The 20,736-nt window shown below is 36.6% G+C and overlaps 1 protein-coding gene across 4 annotated transcripts in view; it reads left to right on the top strand.

The window, feature by feature from the left end:
- NGLY1 (N-glycanase 1) overlaps window positions 1-20,736 on the top strand; it is a 103,014-nt gene that overhangs the window by 51,034 nt on the left and 31,244 nt on the right. For all 4 annotated transcript variants that reach the window (XM_037845988.1, XM_037845971.1, XM_037845961.1 and 1 more), the window contains exons 4-5: window positions 3,323-3,488; window positions 14,645-14,867. In XM_037845988.1, the coding sequence (XP_037701916.1) occupies window positions 3,323-3,488; window positions 14,645-14,867 (389 nt within the window). The remainder of the gene's footprint in view (window positions 1-3,322; window positions 3,489-14,644; window positions 14,868-20,736) is intronic.

Here is a 20,736-nt window from a genome sequence, read left to right as displayed (position 1 = left end):
CACCTCCTTTTTCCTTAGGGATCTTCCCAACAGCATTTAAACCTTGCTGTAGGCAAGTTTCATTTGAGGTTGGACCACTGGCGTCAAAATAACCAGAAGATGTAGATTTCTGAACCTAACTTCAGACGGCTGAATCACGAAGTGGAGAGGAGGGAACTTGGGAATCTGCATTTTTAACAGCAGATTAACATTCAAGAATCTATCCTCTAAGGTTTCCTATCTTAGAAACAAGCCAACATACAAAATATCCCTGTATGTTGCATCTGCTTTATTTTTTTCCTCCTCTTCACAGGCAAGTTTCATGAAGAGTCATCTGTACTCATCATTTCATCTTTATTTCTCTGTACTTGTGTAGTGGTTCTCTGTACTTCCTTAATCTTGTGCCCTATCAGTAAAATATTTTTCAGCATATATTCTCAATAAATTTATATTTATTTGTTTATGAATTTATATCATGTACTACTATGCTAATGTATATATTATAAAAATCATGAAAGAAGCCAAATAAAAATATCTTAATTTTAAAAATTATTAATAAATATTTAATAATGAATAATTTAATGAATGTGGACATATATTGATATTTTAAATAGTCTTCATAATTTCAAACTTGGGCAGCTAATTTTGTCAAATCTCAGTAAATTGTTACTGACTTTTTCAATATCAAAACAGTTGTTGAAGGATTCATACTTAAAAAGTAGAACATATGTTAATCCTGCCATTTCTTCTTGTTTACATGTACTGGAATTATTAGTATTATCCTCAATGCTCAGGGTTCTTTATAATCCTTTTTAGCCAGTTTGAGGGTTATTTAGGTAAAGCTACATCATATAATCTATAAATCCACTTACCCAGGCATATTTGAACTGCAGAAGTGTAACATCATGACAGCAGAAGTAGGAACAAGCATGCGACTATTAATCCCTCTATTTTGTGTCACTTTCTCTCTATCCTCAGGGTAGCTTCTTTAGCTAGTGAGGGGGCTACTGTAAATCCAAATATTAAATATAATTATCATTTAATTGTTTTATCTTTTGAACAAAAAATAATAAAAATAGAAGTTCTAATATTTTCTGCCCACATCACTTTTCATACGTATGGCCCACCTGGGACACCAGTCTCTTTCAACTTGTTTTCCTTATTAATACTATTACACTATTATTTACACTTTTAACAGTAGTACTATGATCTCCACATTGCTAAATGTAATGGACTTTTTTGAGTTCTTTTTTACTTGCCTATTCAGTAGTCTTTAGCTCAGTTGATCACTTCCTCCTCTTTGAAACTTTTCTTGACATTAGCATCACACTGTCCTGGTTTTTCTTCTACTGTAATGGTTCAGTCGACCCAGTTGCTCTTGTCAGAACCCATGGATCATTCCCAACATATTTCTCTCCTTTTCTAAGTGCCCCTGACTCCATAATCCAGTCATTTACCATGACTACTTCCTAAGCAGTACCCATTCACTTTTCCTGTCTTTACTATCACCATCCTGGTTCAAGCAACCAGCTTTCTTGGAGTTCTGCTGCTTTCTTCACACAACAACCAGAGTGATATTCTGAAAATTATTACCTGAATGTTTTATTCCTTTACTTACATCTCTTTAATGGCTTCCATTACTGTGGAAAGAGACAAGAATTATCTTGCTGCTTTCCAACTCTCCTTCATCCTTAGCTTTATCTCCCCACCATTTTCCCCTTAGCTCTGTGTGTGTGTGCATGTGTGTGTGTGTGTTTTACTCCCTTACTTGTATCTCTTTAATGCCTCCCATTACCTGGAAAGAGACAAGAATTATCTTGTTGCTTTCCAACTCTCCTTTATCCTCAGCTTTATCTCGCCAGCATTTTCCCCTTAGCTATGTTCTAGCCACCCTGTCTCTCTGATTCTTCAGAATATGCCAAGCATATGCCCTACACACAGACTCCCTAACCATCTACATGGTATTCTTTCTGACAGAAATGGTCCATTCCCCTCCCTGTTTACTAGCTTCTTCTAATCCTTCATATTATACTACAAATATCGTTTCTTCAGGAAAGTCCTTCCCACCCATCCTCCCAGTCGAGGTTCAGACCCTCCGTTGTACAGTCTCATATTATCTTATATATTTCTTTTATTACTCCTATGAATAAATTGTTCCATTTATCATTATGTCCCCAGTGCTTAGCAAATAATAAAGTTTCAGTAAGTATTTGAGTAAAAGAACATTGTTATATCAGTAGTTGTTTCTCTATCTCTGACTACTTGCTCTATGAGGATAATGTCCTTGTATATTTTGGTCTCTTATTTTTCCAGTATCTATCACATGCACACACAAATATTTGTTAAATTAATGTGGTCATTCTGTTGTTATTTGTTTAATTCCTTTACCCCCATAGACTGTAAGTGATCATAGCTGTCTTTTGTACCCATTCTTATTGTTTAATACAGTGCCTGCACTAAGCAAGGTATTTCATAATGGTTTTTATTTTTTTAATCTAATACCTCTACCTCTTACTTAATTAGCACTTATAACCCATTCTTTTTTACTGTGTTTACTAATATGTTTGAATTTATTTCTGACATCTTATTCTGTTATATATATTCTTGTTTTTTTCTTTTCCTTCCATTTTGTTGGGTTTTTTTTAATTGCTTGTTTTCTTTTTTCCTTTATTTACCCTCTGAGAGTTAAGTGGAATATCCTCTTTTTAGTCTTGTAATTATTGCCCTTAAGTTTTTAATGCAAATACTTAATTTCATATTTTCTATCAACATCTTACCACTAGACAGGAACCTCAGAGAGCTATTACTTTTCCTCTCTTCCTTCCCTGCCACCTTCCTTACTAAATAATTTGAGATTTTGCTTTCTAATTGTAGATATTATTTATAACAATCAAAACTTAAGTTTTACTAGCTTTCTATATTTTACTCATCCCTGCTTCTTTTATCCCAGATTCTACTCCACTTATTTGTTTACTTGCAATTACATGCTTACCTACTTACGTACTTAACTTTTGACCAGAGTAATAATTCTTGTAGATAATAATATTAATAGTTCTTGTAGTCAGAGCACAATCTTCATCCAAGCTTGTGGTTAAGATTTCAGCATATCCTTGTTTAAACATATACTCAGTAATACAGAGGTTAATATATGTATATATATCTTAGATTCTGACACAGATGTGGCTATCTCCTAATACTAATATTGTGAAGGTTTGGGGTATACTGTATTTCAGTGAATTCATACATTACCCTTTATCTGTTGTTTATTACATAAAGTTTGTATTTTTTTGGTAAGATATAGATAGAAACTGATTTCAGTTTTTTGGTTTTTTTTTTCTGTTAGGCTACTGCTAATTCAACCATTCTAAAAATCCTTCAGTCCAACATTCAGCATGTGCTAACCTATGAGAACCTTGCTCTCCAGGAGAAAGCATTGGGTTGTATTCCAGTCCAAGAATTAAAAAGGAGATCAGAAGAAAAGTTATCTAGAGCAAAAAAATTGGATAAAGGTAGTAGCTTTACATAATCATTCATTGCTAAATATGCATCCTTGCTAAATAAAGGGAAAATATCTACATTGCAATTATCTAACCTGTTTCTATTTGAATTATTAAGAAGTATAATAATAGTATAATTTTATTGCATATGCATTATGGACACATCTGTTAAAAAATGTTCTTTAAACTTTTTGTATCTGAATATGTACATGCAGTTTAATAATCATTTGGTGTGTGATTTTTTTTAGGTTTAGCATTCTAGTCCATGTACTATGTGGTGGCATTATTAGTGAATCTGTGTTTTTAATGTGAATCTGACAGAAATTGTATTCAGAATTAATCCATATAATAAGGTCATTTATCAATTTGTTAATAGACTGTATTTATTTATGAAGAGCGTGGACGTTGAAGCCAACTGCCTGGGTATAATTTCAGCTCTACCACTTACTGTGCATCACTGAGCAAGCAATTTAATCTCTGTGCCTCAATTTCTTCATTTGAAAATAGGGTTGATTATTTTAAAAATAATTGAGTTAACACATGTAAACGGCTCAGAACAATATCTGCTGCATTCATCACCCAATAATTGTTTATTGTCATTGTTATAAATTGTCTTAGGATTTTGGTTGTTATATTTGTTCCAATGACAGTATTTTTATGTTGACTTTTTTCTGTAATTGTTTTTTGTTTAAGTCATTTCTTAATACTGTATTTTCTGGGGAGTTTAATTTTTTTTAGTGTTTGCTCTAAACTTTGTAACATTCCTTTTTAACTAACTTAAGTTCACCTTCAAATAATACTGTACCACTTCATGTGTAGTGCAGGTAACTTAGAACAGAATATTACCAATTCTTCCTTCCCATCCTTATGATATTGCTGTTATTTATTTCACTTCTACATATGCTATAATCACCCAATACACTGTTAGTTTTTTTTTAGATTAAGAATAAGATAAACAAATAGTTTTATTTTACCTTCATTTATTCCTTTTCTGAATAAATCCAAGTTATCATATCAAGTTATCATGATCCAATATATCTTTTTCCTTATCTCTGAAGAACCTCTTTTAATATTTCTTGCAGGGCAGATCTACTGGCAATGAAACCTCAGTTTTTTTATGATCTGAGAAAGTCTTTATTTCTCCTTCACTCTTGAAGGATAATTTCACTGGGATGTAGAATTCCAGGTTGCTGTGTGTGTGTGTTTCCTTTCAACAACACTTTAAATATTTCACTCCACTCTCTTCCTGTTTTCATGGTTTCAGATGACAAGTCTGCTATAATTCCTAACCTTATTCCTTTATAGATAAGCCTCCACCCCAACCCTGGCTTCATTCAGGATTTTTTCTTTGCTTTTTTGCAGTTTGGATATGATATCCCTAGGTGTAGTTTCTATATTTATCCTGCTTGATGTTCTTTGAGCTTCCTGGATCTGTGGTTTGGTGACTCGTTAATTTTGGAAAGTTTTCAGCCATTATTGCTTCAAATTTTTCTTCTTTCTTTTCTTTCTGGTATTCCCTTTTCTCTTCTCCTTCTGGCATTCCAATTATGTGCCTTATTTTACTTTCATTTTTCTCTGTGCCTCAGTTTCCCATAGTTCTGAGATGTCCTGTTCCATTTTGAAATTCCATAGTTCTTGGGTGTTCTGTACTATTTATTTCATTCTTTTTTTCCTTTGCATTTTAATTTAGGACGGTTCTATTGACCTACTTTCAAACTCACTGATTCTTTGGCCATGTCCAATCTACTAATGAGCCAATCGAAGGCATTCTTCATTTCTATTTTGCAGTATTTTTTTATTTCTAGCATTTCCTTTTTATTTTTCTTAGAATTTCAATCTGTTTACATTACCTGTCTCTTCTTCTATGTTGTTTACTTTTTCCATTGGAGCCCTTCACATATTAATCATAGTGATTTTAAATTTTCTGTCTAATAATTCCAACATCTGTACTATATCTGAGTCTGATTCTGATGCTTGCTCTGTCTCTTCAGATTGTGTTTTTTGTTACCTTGTAATTTTTTGTTGAAAGCTGCACATGATGTATTGGGTAAAAGAAACTGAGGTAAATAGGCCTTTTTTGTGTGGTATGATGTTAATCTAGCTAGGAGTTGGGTTATGTTTAATGTTTTATGTTTGTTGTGTGAGAGGCTTCAATCAAATGTATTTGTTTTTGACTTTCCTGTTGTCTTTGGGCTTCCTTAAGAATGCCTCCTCAGGTATAGTCTATGTTTTGTAGCTCTTTTAGCTGTAATCCACTGTTATACTGGAGCCTTGTTGGTATGGTGATAGAGGTAGAGACAAAAAGAAGTGTTCTATGATCTTATGGTTAAATCTGAATGTTTTAGTGGGCCTGAGACCTTCACAAGTCATTCTTAGCTTTATTCCCCTCTCTAGGTCAGACAAATGTTGAGGAGGTGTTAGAGTCAGGGAAATACCTTTCTCCTGGTTCAGATAAGGCTCTGGCAAAGTTTTTTTCCTTGGAGAGTAGGTGTTTGTTATGGAGACTGCTCTGGGCATATTTCAAAACTTTTGCTGTTCCTGCAAAAGCCGTGAAGAGCTCTTTCTTGGCTCTTTACCATGGGGACCTGGTAGGGTTCCTGGAGATAAAACCCACAGAAGTCTGGGGGACAGCTAACACTGTTTTTCTCACTTTCAGGCTAGTGCCCACTCATCCTCCAGTAATTTGAAAAAAATCATCATTTAAATGTTTCTACCAGTTTAGGCTCCAGTGGCATCTGTTCCAGATAAGCAGGACTTGGCTTTGATTCTCTGTATTTGACTGAGACTTTCTGCATTTGCCTACCTCTCTAAATTTCTGGGTGGCAATTTGCCCTGCAACCTCAGTTCTCTGATGGGTCCAAGAAAAGTCATTGATTTTTTTTCAGTTTGTTTAGCTTTTTGTTGTTGTAAAGGCAGGAGTAACCACTTCCAAGCTCTTGTGTGTTGCCATGGATACCGAAAGTCCCTCTGAGGGGTTAATTGTGTGTGTCTTTTCCTTTTTTACCCATTTAATCATTTACCTGTGTCATTTAGATATTTTGCTACTCCTGTATTTTGGTGGTTTCATCTTTATTTTAATATTATACTGTGTCATTTCCTTGTGTCTGATAACATGGGCCTTAGACTTAATTCAGCTGCAGATGTGTTATATGACCTTGAGATAGTTGTTCATTGTCTTGGATTAACAGTTTTTTAATTTGTGAAATAAAAGAGGCTTATCAAAAAAAGTGATCACTAAAACCCTGTCCAGCTTCAAAGTATTGTATTCCTTTATATGATGCCTTACATCAGTGCCTGTTCAGCAGGTACTTACTGAACACATTCTGTGTGTGTCATTGGGCTGGGCCCTGCAGGGGAGACACAGTTGAATAAAATAGCCCCTACCTTACGCAGCAGTTGAGCAAGTGAAGAGAATTAAAATACATAAACAACTGAGTGTGAAGCAGGGTCCAGCAGATGTAAGAAGCACAAATTTTAAAAGGTTATATTGCCAAAGGAATACATTACAGTGAGAAATAGAACAGAATACTCATGTTTGTATCCAGCACATTCTCTCTCTCTCTAGGCAAATAATAATCAGGAAATTGATCAAGGAAGATAGAAGCCACAAAAAGGAGCATCAGTTACGTGAGTAGTGTGGCATCCTGATGCACTTGCACATCTGCCCTCACAGTAGGAATGGCGTTGACAGTGTACCGAGAATCCTTGAAGTCCATTAGCCAAGACTCTTTCCCCATAAAGTCCGCTGATTGTCCCCACTGACATTTGCGCCAGCATTTTTCCTCTCCTCATTCTAAAGGTAATATTAGTTCTTCATAGAAAACTTGGAAAGTATGGAGAAAATAAACCATTCATAACCTTGTCACATAGGAGGACCATTTTTAAGATTTGTGCCTATATCCTACAGACATAAAATATGAAAGCAGTATAATGGGTTTTTACTTAAAGGGGGAAGGAAAGAACACATCTTGTTGGTAGTGGAGTATTGTGAAAATTAGCACAAGGTTGGGCTTTTGTTTAAAGGTCAGTTGAAGGATGCATTCAGTGTATAAACTGAGATGTCAAAAGACATTAACAGGGCAGGTGCCAGGGATTTTCTTTCAAGTGTAGTGAACAGCATGCGTGGAGGCAGAAAAGTACAGTCTCTATTTGGGGAACAATGAGTAATACAGCTGGCTATGAATAGAATGCCTGTGGAGCAGCAGTAGGAGCATATATTTACTGACATTGAATTTCAGGCAGAGCAATGTATACTGCATTTCTTTTTCTTTTTCTTTTTCTTTTTTCATATTTACAATGTAGAATAAGTTTATAAAAGTGGTGTACAAAGTTCATTGTAAAAGGATAACACTATTTGTTTAGAAACAAGCTGCCTTCCTGTTTACATTTCCATATTCTTGATATAGATTGGAGACGTACTATTTAAAAATAATACTTTTTAAATAGTAAAATATACAAGAGATTTTCCCAAAAAGAATTAGAGGTAAAAAGAGACAAACAATACATCCCATAAATTTTTTGAAATAGGGTAAAAAAAGAAAGGAAACAAGGACCAAAGAAATTAAGAAGAAGCACATATCTTAGCCATAAGGCTAATGTTGCGTTGTTACTATGATTGAACATATAGCAGAAATGTTATATAAATTTATTTGTCGGAGTTCCCAGGGAAGTCAGTGTTTTTGATTTCTTAATTCAGCAGGGTTAACCATTGAAACCTTAAGCAAGTGAGTGACATCAAAACTGTATTTGAGGAAGGGTAATCCAGAAGTTGCTTTTAGATGAAGGAGAATCGAGATCTTGAATACAAGGAGAGAAGAATTAATAGTAATAGAATATATTTGTAAAAGAAGAGGGCCAAAAGGGTACTGAGACTTCAAGGGAGAAGATGGACGTGAGAATTCTTGGGGTGATAGAATATATGGTATTTGTGGTTGATGGGTGCAGATGATGTGATAAGGAGTTATGTATGCATAAGGGAGATGGACCACCTCATTTTGAATCCAAGCAACTAGAAAATTAGAGGAGTCATTAGGAACAGGCTTTGAAGGGAAATGAAGAGTGTGATTTGAGGACATCACTTGCAGGTGAAAATGTAGGCCTGGAGTTTGGTTAAGAGGTCAAACCTCGACATACACTTTAGGGTGATAAGTAAAGCCATGTAAGTAAATGAGATTGTCAAGAGTAAAAGACAAGGGTATAGAGAAGGACTGAAAGGTTCTAGAAAATAGGATTCCACAAGCCACATGTGGATATTTAAATTTAATTAAGTACTCAGAAACTGCAAATGGCTAGTGATTACCCTGTTGGTTGATACAGATGTGAATTATTTCTATCATTGCTGAAAGTACTATTGGATAGACCTGTTCAGGAATCACCTACAATAAGTTATGGGAAGGAGAAAAATAAACTAGTGAAGGAAATACAAAACATATAGTGAAATAAGTGGTATGGTAGGCATAATGAGTATATCAGTTAGGGTTAGGTTGAGCTGGGAGTAATAATAACTTGACCCCAGTGACTTACGGTTTATTTTTTCGTGTAAGAAGTTACGGAGGTGGGCAGTCTGATGCTAGTGGTGAGCTCTAAGACATCATCAGAGAGCTAGATGCCTTCTGTGTTTTGACTCTGCCATACATTGTTTCTGTCCTCCAGGTCACCTCTTGGTTCAAGATGGCTGCTAGAGCTCCAGCCATTACATCTGCAGATCAGACATCAGGAATTAAAAGGGAGAAAAGCAAAAAGGTTGCACTTCTGAGACAAGCAAAAGGTTATACCTCTAAAAAGTCAAGCCTGTTCCTTTGAGGCAGTGTTTCTTAGAGTCTCATACAAAGCTCAGTCATTTAGCCTCATGTAGCTGCCAGGAAGGCTGAGACCTGTGGTCTTTTAGCTTGTGTATTGCAATCCCAAATAAATTGGAATTCTGTAAATAAGGCAGGAGTGGCATATGGATCTTCTGTGGCAGCTGGCAGTCTCTGCCCTGGTGAATATCTGGCATTAATATGACAGAGCCTCTACTGGCCAGGTTAGTGGTTTTCTTTCATTTGTTTTATGCAGTGGAATCTTGTTTCCTCCCAGACGAACTTTTACTCAGAGTCTATAAACTGGGAAAAGTGTTCTGGTTTGCAGCAAAAGTGGAGCTCCCTGCCAACTAAGGCACTTCCAGAAATAGTTAAGGCTCAAAGAAGTTTAGTTTGGTAGCTATGGCCTGGAAGACTGAAGGTTTTTCATTATTGAGTGTTACAGATACTGGTAAAATACTTATTTAGAAGAGAAAGAACTTTTCATTTTGGAAAAGTGAAAACAAACTATTTGTTGGCCTACTAAATTGAGTATAGAGACTGAGAATATTGAGTCTTGAAAGAAAAACTATGGTGTGTGCCTAAGGCATGAGTCTCTACTGATATTTTTACTTGTTTTCTTCTTAATTCCTCTTTTGTTTGCTGACATCAGTGGTTTTCATAGAGTGGAGTTAGGGCCTATGCTTGTTATTTTTGTCACTGAAAAGTTACTAGAAATCTATTTATATTTATGTGGTATTTTTGAACATGCTAAATTTATAAATTCGAAGTCTTGATTGTATTACACACACACACACACACACACACACACACACACACACACACACAAAGCGCTCCATGCTCTAAATGTTATCTTCGCTGAATTTAGCATTTAAGTCAAACCTTCCTTCAACTCCATACCTGTGAGATTTCTGAGTTTCTGTCCTGTACAAACAGGAATCCATTTTCGTTTCTCTGAGCTGTAACTAAGGATGTTGCTTGACCAATGAACACTGACTCCTTCAGATGGTCCTCACTCTGGAATATTCACATTTGTAGCTGGAAACTTGCTGATTTTTACCTGGAACACATGTGACACAGAAGGTCAAGTACACTATCTTCCTTTCTCTTCTTTTTCCATCTTGATTATGACTATTTGGCAAAAGTAATTATTCTAAGTAATATTTTAAGCCTTGTTTGTTCATTCCTCCATTCATTCAGAAATATTTACTGAGGCTTACTGTTTAGCAAGCACAGCTCAAGGTGTTAAAGTAGTGAGAAAAACAAAGTCTCCCTTTCTTGGGGAGAAACAAACCAAAAAAATCAGGTATATATGTACATACATATGTATTTCAGGTAGTGATAAGTGCCAGGAGTACAAACAAAGCTAATAGAATAGAGAGTGACTAGGAAGAATGCTGTTTTGTATAGGGTTGTCAGGAAAGGTCTCTCTGATAAACCATGACCTCCCTTTCAAGTAAAGGATATTAGCAACCACAAAGACCCCTTGAGGTGGGAGTCAGTTTGACATGTTCAACTTATGGCAGGGAGGGTTACTGTTGAAAAATTAAAGAGACAGAAAAAGGTGAGCTCTGAGATCAGAGAGATAAGTGGGTATATGTTTCCTGTAGCTGAAGTAACAAATTATCACACACTTGGTGGCTTAAAACAACAAAAATTTGTTCTTTAACAGGGCTATAGGCCAGAAGTCCAAAATCTGTATCACTGGGCCAAAATCAAGGTGTTTGCAAGGCTACACTCCCTCCAGCGATTCTAGGTGGAGAATCTGTTCCTTGTCTCTTCCAGTTTCTGGTGGCTTCTGACATTCCTTGGCTTGTGGCCATATCACACCATTCTTCAAGGCCAGCATCTTCAAATTTCTGTCTGCTCTGTCTTTGCATCCCTTTCTTTTTGTGTGTGTAAACTCTCCCTCTGCCTCCCTCTTACATAGATTAAAGTGATTACATTTAGGGCCCACCCAGATAATCCAGGATAATCCCATTTTAAGATCCTTAATTTAATCACATCTGCAAAAAACCCACCCCTCCTTTTAAATTTTTTTTTTTTTTTTTTCCATTTAGGATAACCTTCACAGGTTTCAGGAATTAAGACATGGCTATCTTTTGGGGGGCCATTTTCCAGCCTACCACAGGGTAGGGGGCAGCTGAAAGAACCAGAGTAGGGCCTTTGAGTTTTATTCTGAATGACATGGCAGACTATTGGAGGGTTTTGAGTAATGTGATTTGCTTGCATTTTAAAAATGATCACTCTGGCTTCTGTGGGACTAGACTGAGGAGGATGGTGGCAATGCTATATTTCCGAAATTCATTTTTTTCTTTATTAGAGAATGTGTGGGTTTATAGAACAATCAGGCATAAAATACAGGATTCCCCTATACCACCCTAATATTAACACCTTGCGTTGGTGTGGGACATATATTACAATTGATGAAAGCACATTTTTATAATTGTAGTATTAACTATAATCCATGGTTTAACTGGGGTTCACTGATTATATAGTGCAATTCCATGGTTTTTTTTTTTAATTTTTATTCTGTGTATATGGTAACAGACTAAAATTCATTTTTAATATTGTAAGTAATTCATGAATATCTTGTAGAAAAACTTGCATATTATGCGAGAAAAGCTAAACTCTGCCTACCAGTCATTTCTGCTCTTCGCAGAAGTAACAGCTATTATTATGTGATATGTTCTTTACATTTTTCTTCTTATGTATATATACCCATAAATAGTTATCTATAGGAATAGCTTAAATTGTGTGGGTTAACATAAAAGTTATCAACCCATATATATTCAACTCCTTGGTGTTTTTCATTTACTAAGTTATTTTGAAAATCTTTTTAACTTCTCCATAGTGTTCTACAATATGCACATACTATTTTTATACAGTTCCCTGTTGATGGACATTGAGATGGTTTACTGTTTTTTTGTTTTTTTTTTTTTTCTATTCTAAACACTGTTGCTGCAGACATTCTTATAAAGCATACTTTCCTGGTACACACGAGCAGCTGTTTCTCCATGGTAGATACCAAAAGTTTCAAGGATCTGTGACACTTTCATGTTTTAATGGATCTTTCTAAATTGCCTTACAATTTGTACAGAAGTAACTAAGAGTATTTGTTTTCCCTTAAGAAAGTTCTTGGACTTCTTCTATGTGCTTACTGAATTTTTCCAATGGGTTTGTTAACGTTCTTACTGGTTTGTAGTTCATTAAATAGTCTGGATATTTATCTTTTCTTTGTTAAGTGTGTTATACTTTTTTTTTCTCCCAGTGTTCCTCACTGTATTTTGATTAGTGTATCTTTTCAAATTCAAAAGTTTTACATTTTGACAAAGTAAAATTTCTTGATTTTGCAATTTGTGTCTTGCCTTCCCTACAAATAGTCATTAACATATTCCCCTGGAAGATACTAGCTAAAAGTATTCCTTCCAAGTGTGTATGTGTGTGTATCTTTGTATATATATTTTTTAATGAATGAAATACAGGAAGTGTATTAGTCACGATTCTCTAGGGAAACAGAATCAACAGGAGATTTCTGGAAATACAAGATTTTATAAAAGTGTCTCATGCAACTGTGGGGATGCATGAGTCCACATTCCAGAGGGCAGGATGCACAAGTCCAAATTCCATAGGACAGGCAGCAAGCTGGTAACCCCGATGAAGGTCTTCTATGAACCCCCCAGGAGAGGCTGGCTAGCTGAAGAAGAGAAATTCCATAGGGTAGGCTGTGAGCTGGCACTCTGATGAGGGTCTTCAGTGAATCCCCAGGAGAGGCTGGCTGACTGAAGGAAAAGTGGAAGTTCCCTCTCTTCTCCCTTAAAAGTCTTCACCTGATTGGATTAAATCCAGCTGATTGAATTGTCTCATTGCGGAAAGATACTCCCTTGGTTGATGTAATCAGCCACAGATGCAATCAGTTGACTGATGACTTAATAAAACAGCCTTCTGTTTTAATCAGCCACAAATTTCTTTGCAGTAATGGTCAGGCCAGTGCTTGCTTGGCCAGACATCTGGGCACCGTCATGTGGCCAAGTTGTCACATGAACCTAACCATCACAGTAAGGATTTCATATTTGGATAGCTGCTTGTCCTGATATTTATTGAACAGCCCATCCTCTTAGAATTGTTTTGAAATGCTAACTTTATTAAATCCATACTCTGACTTAGACATCCGTCTTTCAAGACTTTTGTTTCATTGATCTGTTAGTCTTTTCTTCACCAATATCATAAGATTTTAATAGAATGTTGTAATGTGTTTTGATGTCTGTAGGGGAGAAATTTACTTCATTATTCCTATTCAAAGTTATCTTGGTTATTTTGTGCATCTTTTCTTCCACATGAATTAGTTAGATTTGTTAGCTGGTCAAATGTTATGAAAAATTGTATTGTAATTTAAATTGGGAATGCATTCACTTACATAAAATTTGTGGAGAATTAATATCTTTAGAATATTGTTATTTTTATCCTTTTATGTTTTGTTGTAAAATTTATTTTCTTTTCTAGTTTTATTTTTAAAGATCTCAAACATAAATACAAGATTAGAGTAAAACATCAAACACCTGTAACCAACAAACTTTATTAGATCTTAATATTATACCTTATATTTCTTTCATATGTTTTATTACTGTTTTTAATGATAAAATATTAAAGATTGAGCTGAAAGCACCTGTACGTGTTTTCTTGATCTTGTTCACCCCTCCTTTCCTCCTTTCCCAAAGCTAAGCACAGCCTTGAATAAGGTCAAGAGATATCTTTTTATTTAATAAAATGGATATAATATTATCTGTCCTTACTTGCTAGTGTTGTTATATATAGTGTATACATGGTTGTGACTTTATGTGTTTTGGAGTGAGTTTCCATGGATGGATTATAAACATACAATTATGCACTGATTAAAAAATAGGATGATGATTAAAAGAGTATCTGTTATTCTGTGATTTCTGCCTGTGATTTTGTGATTGTTTCATATTTACTTGTCTATATACCTACAGTAAATTTAATATAGTCATTTTTAAATGAATTCATACCCTCCTACGTGCTTCAGGCTCAATTCTAAACCAATCATAATGCCCTGAGAAGTTGTTCTGTTCAGCTCACAGGTTAATGCATAATGTAGGTTAGATAATACAAAGTGATAGACACCCTGCCATTCTAACTGTACAATTACACATGTATTGCTACCTGGTTCACAATATACTGCTACTTCATTCTTGCATCTTATTTGGAAAAACCTTTTAGATAATCTTATGTTTTCAAATATTTCAGCTGCATTTTTGGGAATAAAATATGCATGGGTATGTTGCTACTAAAATAGTGGTTATTAGTTTTTGTCAGATTTAGCTGTTACTTGGTTCTGTTTTAATTTCTCAGGTACTATTATAAATGACGAGGATTTTCTTTTGCTGGAACTTTTGCATTGGTTTAAGGAAGAATTTTTTCACTGGGTGAATAACATTTCGTGCAGTAAATGTGGTGGTCAGACTAGAACCAGAGGTGAAGCATTATCCCCTAATGATGATGAGCTGAAGTGGGGTGCGAGACGAGTTGAAGATCATTACTGTGATGCATGCCAGTTCAGCAATAGATTCCCAAGGTGGGTACACACTGGATGATAAAAGTAATACTAATCTCCCAATGGAATGGTTAGAAGTGATTTTTTATTAAATAAAACTTTTATTTTCATTTGAAGTATTAGGAAGATATTCTTCTGGAAATAGGGGTCAGCAAGCCATGGCCTGTGGGCTAAATCCAGCCTGCTGCCTGTTTTGGTAAATAAATATTTATTGGAACATAGTCACAATGGTCTATTTAGGTGTTGTATATGAAGTTTTCATAATACAATGGAAGAGTTGAATAGTTGACCATATGACCCACAAAGTCTAAAATATTTAGTGTGTCTTTTTACAGGAAAAATTTGTTGGCTCCTGCCAAATGAGTGTGGTCATAGCACATGTAATACTGTAAATCTTTATTGTTCTTTTAATATATAATTTTAACTTTCTGATACCATAATACTGATAATGTTCATAATACTAATATTTGTGATAGTAATTCAACTGCTGTGCTTAAAATAATCAGATGATCTTGTAAGTAGGACCTTTTGGTTGGGTTATTTCAGTTAAGAAGTGGCCTAGCTGAATCAGAATGGTGTCTGAATCTTATTACTGAAAGCCTTATGGGGAAAGTCACAGAGGGAGTAGCAAAGTCAGTGGAACCCAGAAGAGAAAGGAAAAGCCAGGAGAGGTTACCGTGTGTATCATGCATGTGACAGAAAAGCCAAGGACAAGGGATTGTCAGAAGCCAGCTCCAGAATGCCATGGTCTGGGAGAAAGCATCACCTTGATGATGCCTTAATTTTGTACTTTAAACCATGAGCCAATAAATTCCCATACTTTAAGCCAACACCATAGCATGGTATTGATTTTGGCAGCTTGGAAACCAAAACAGTTTTTGGTACCAGAATAGTGGGGTGCTGCCATTGCAAATATCAAAAAAAAAAAAAAAAAGGAAACAGCTTTAAATTGGGTAAGGTTGGGTAAGGGGTGGAAGCTAGAAGAATTGTGAAGTGCTTGATAGAAAAAGCCTAGATTGCTTTGAAGAGACTGTTGGTAGAAATATGGATGCTAAAGATACTTCCAGTGAGACCTTAGAAGAACGTGATGAATGAATGTGTTACAGGAAACTGGAGGAAAAGCAGACTTTGTTTTAAAGTGGCAGAGAACTTGGAAAAATTGAGTTCTGATATCAGATGGAAGGCAGAACTTGAAAGTGTTGCACTTGGGTATTTGTCTGAAGAGATTTCCAAGCTAAGTATAGAAGGTGAAGCCTGGTTTCTCCTTGAAGCTTATAGTGAAATGAGAGAGGAAAGGGAAAAGCTGAGAAATGAAATCTTTAAGAACAAAGAAACCAGAAATTGATTTTTTGGAAAATTCTGAGCCTGTCCAGATACTGCGCTATTGAGACCAGGGCCTGAAGCGTCTCTATCAGGGACCTCCCTGAGCTTCTGGAAAATGAGTCCCTGGGGGCTCTTTGTGAGGGTTTAACTGAACATGAATCCAGTCAGCCATTACAGTGGAAATCGGGATTGAAAATTAGAAAGGCAGCTATGCAAGAAAGATTTGCGGAAGATTTTATTGTCTGATGGTTTGGACCCCTGTGAACATGCAAAGCCAACAAGGATTTCTGAAATTTGTATGAACAGGACTAACAGTAGTCTGGACTGTGAAAGGGACAGAGAACAGACAGATTAAAGGAAGAATATCTTCAAGAGCAGAACCATGGAAGCTGAGGTCTGGACTGAAGAGATCTCCTCAGGCCAAGAGAGTGGGCCCACCCATGTTTGTAGAAAGGGTAGGTTCACCCCTTCATTTGGAGGGGCAAGCCATCTGCCCCAGTACTTGGAGGGGGCAGGCTGTGTGCTCCAGCATTCATATAGAGCCTGGCCACCATCTTGCTCAAAGAGAGTGGGGCCCATGTCCTGGAACTTGTGGAGAGCCTGAACACTATCCAAATGCTTGAGGAGAGTGGAACCTTCACCCTAGTGTTCAGGGAGAACATGACCACTGCACAATCACTTGAAAGGGGTAGGGCTCCCTCTCCATCAGGCCCAGAGGACAAACATCGATCTATTGATGACTTTTTTACCTTGAAATTGAATGGCATTTGCCCTGCTGGGTTTCAGGATTTGGGGAACCCATGACCCATTTTCCTTCCCATTTCTCCCTTCTGGAATGGAAATGTTTACTCAGTATCTGTCTCTCCATCATAAATTGTAAATAGATAACGTATTTTCTAGGTTCCACAGGTCCACAGCCAGAGGAATTGTGCCCCAGGAGAGACCACACCCAAACCAATTCTGATGAGACTTTGTACTTAGTGTTGATTCTGAAATGACTTAAGCCTTTTGAGAAGTTGTGATAGAATGATTTTGCTTGTGGAAAGAACATGTCTTTTTGTGATCCAGAGGGTGAACTGTGGTGGTTTGGAGCTATGTACCTCAGTAAAACATGTTCTTAAACTTAACCATTCCTGTGGGTATAAACCGATTAGAAGTAGGACCTTTTGATGAGGTTACTTGAGTTAAGATGTGCCCAGCTGAATCAGGATGGGTCTTAATCCTATTACTGTAGGCCTATACAGAAAGTAACAGAGAGAAAGCCAGAGAGAACATACAGAATCTAAAAGACAAGAGAACCTGGAAGAGAAAAGAGCCAGGAGAGGTCACTATGTGCATTGCCATGTGGCAGAAAAGCAAGGATCAAGGAGTGCCAGCAGCCAGCCCCAGAACACCACAGTCTTCTGGTAGAAAGCTTCACCTTGATGACATGTTGATTTTGGACTTCTGCTAACCTTAAAACCATGAGCCAATAAATTCCCATACTGTAAGCCAACCCATTGCATAGTATTTTTTTGGGCAGCCAGGAAACTAGAACAGATGGTAATATGAAAAGTTAAGGTATGGTATGTTATGATCATATTATTTTCATATGAAGTCCAAAGATTGTTGTAATTAAGCATTTTCTTCCTGCACAACCTAAGCTATCCTTGTATTTCTAACTTTTAAACCAAAAAAATTTGACCTTTTCAATTAACTTTATATGTCCTTGAATTTACAAGCCTCTTAACAGATTTTCTTGTAAAGTTTAGTTGTATTATCAGGCAAGGAAAGATACCAAGCTTTTTAATACTTAATTTTGGTGAGCTTGGGGACTCAGTTTTGTCCCTAATTAGTAATCAGTCCTAGGACATACAAAATACAGGATGGACAGAATCTTACTTGTCACAATCAGGTAAAGCAGTGCAATCTTTTTCTTTATTCAAATACATTTGCAAAGACACACTGCAAAATTTGAGGATAAAAAATATAAGTTTAGAGAAGCTTCTTGTTAAACAAGATGGTGGCATAAGATGCTCCAAGGTGCCATTCCCCCACACAGTCTTTGAACAAGTAGCAAAAACTGATGGGGCCATTTTCATCAAAACTCCAGAATACAGTTAAAGGGTTTCAGTAACTGAGTGGGTGCTGAATCAGGAAAATATAGCTTTATAAACAGTAGCAGAAGCTCATGACACTCTGGATGGCCTCTCTCCCACCCCCTTCAGGCACTGTATGAAGCTGCCCTGTGCTCCCACTGTGGATCCTTGGCCCTGTTCCAGAGGGAGCACTGTAAACCCTGTGTGCATGCTAGGATGCCTATATATCCATCAATCTGTTGCATGGCAGCCTGAGAGACAGTCTTCTCTGGTTGCCCTCTCAGAACTTGCCCTGGAGGCAGAAGCAGCTTCCAGAGACCTAAAGCAGCATAAGAAACAATTAAATCAGAACATCCTGGGGAAAGGATTACCTACTTTAAGATGTACAATATACACTAGGGAGGTGTGCAAATCTACTTCTTAGGAAGTAGAGGTAACATTCTGATTCCTATAAATGAGAGAATTCCCAGGACCAGGAGAGAGCATAAACCCAGTATAAGACAGGATCAGAAAGGATGGAGGGGGCCCTGCACTTTACTTTTGCCTTGGGGTGATCTTCTTAATAGTAGGGCTAAACTCTGAAGGAGAGCACCAGCCAATGCAGAGCCAATTTGCAAAGACTATGAAAGGTGTTTTTTGCTTTGGTTTATTTGTTTTTGTTAGCTCCTGGTACCCATGGAAATCTCTATTATATCACTATCTGGATACAAACTTACCAGACAGCTCAAGGATTAAATCCCAGAGTTAACATGTTAAAATATTAAAATGTACAGTGTGTAACAGAAGATTAAAAAACAAAGAAACAGGAAGTGATGGCCCATCCAGAGGAACAAGAACTGTTCACAAAAAAGACTAGACATTGTACACACTGGACAAAGACTAAAAATACGATCCTCAATAAAGGAAACACAGAAAAGAACTAGAGGATATCAGGAAAATGATGAAGGAACCAATATGAGAATCTCTTTAAAAAGCTTGGAATTTTAAAAAGGAACCAAACAGAAATACAGGACTTGAAGACCACAATAATTCAAATAAAAATTTTCCTACACAGTTTCAGCTGCAGGTTGGAGATGGTAGAAGAAAGAATCAGTGAACTTGAAGATGAAACAATTGAAATGATTCAGGCTGAGAAGCAGAAAGAAAAATGAATAAAAAAAGTGAACGGGGCTTAAGAAACCTGCGGGGACACCGTCAAGCGGACCAGCAATACACATTATCGGATTCCCAGAAGGAGAAACAAGAAAGGCACTGTGCTGGTTTGGATGTATTATATCTCCCAAAATGCCATTATCTTTGATGCAGTCTTGTGTGGGCAGAAAATGTATTAGTGTTGATTGGGTTGGAGACTTTTGATTGGATGTTTCTGTGGAGATGTGATCACTTAACTGTGGGCGAGATTATTTGGATAATTTCCATGGAGGTATGGCCCTGCCCATTCAACCTGGGCCTTGATTAGTTTACTGGAGCACTATATAAGCTCAGACAGAAGGAGCGAGCTTGCTACAGCCAAGTGGGACACTTTGAAGAATGCACAGAAGCTGAGAGAGTAGTGCAGATGAGACACATTTTGAAGACGGCCGTTGAAACATACTCTTGCTTTGAAGAAGCTAAGAGAGGACAAACACCCCAAGAGCAACTGAGAGTGACATTTTGAAGAGGAGATGTGGTCTTGAGAGGAATATCCTGAGAGAAAGCCATTTTGAAACCAGAATGTGGAGCAGACGCCAGCCATGTGCCTTCCCAGATAACAAGAGGTTTTCCAGACGCCATTGGCCATCCTCCAGTGAAGGTACCCAATTTTTGATGTGTTATCTTGGACACTTTATGGCATTAAGACTGTAACTGTGTAACCAAATAAACCCCCTTTATAAAAGCCAATCCATTTCTGGTGTTCTGCATTCTGGCAGCGTTAGCAAACTAGAACAGGTGCCGAAGGAATATTCAGAGAAATAATGGCAAAAAGCTTCCCAAATTTAATGAAAGATATGAAAATGCACATTCAGTAATCCCAATAACCCCTAACAGGGTATACTCAAAGAGAACCATGCACATATACTTAGTAGTCAGACTGTCAGATGCCATGGACAAGGAGGTAGTTCTGAAAGCTGCTAGAGAAAAGCAATGTGTTAAGTACAAGGGAGTCCCAAAAAGATGAAATGCTAATTTCTCATCAGAAACCATGGAGACAAGAAGATAGTGGGAAAAGGTATTTAAAGTTCTGAAAGAAACCAGTTGCCTACTAAGAATTTCTACGTATCCAACATATTCTAATACCAAAGCCAGATGAATTTATCACAAAAAAAGAAAATTACAGACCAAGAAAATTAGAAAATTGCAGACCAATATGCCTGATGAATATAGCTGCAAAACTCCTCAACAAAATTCTAGCAAACTGGATCCAACAGCACATTAACAGAATTGTACACCATGATCAGGTGGAATTTATCCCACATAGACAACAGTAGTTCAACATAAGAAAATTAATG

The sequence above is a fragment of the Choloepus didactylus genome, chromosome 1 (genome assembly GCF_015220235.1).
Source record: "Choloepus didactylus isolate mChoDid1 chromosome 1, mChoDid1.pri, whole genome shotgun sequence".
Taxonomy (NCBI): domain Eukaryota; kingdom Metazoa; phylum Chordata; class Mammalia; order Pilosa; family Megalonychidae; genus Choloepus; species Choloepus didactylus.
Note: the sequence above shows the minus strand (reverse complement) of the source record. Positions and strands in the feature narration are given on the sequence as shown.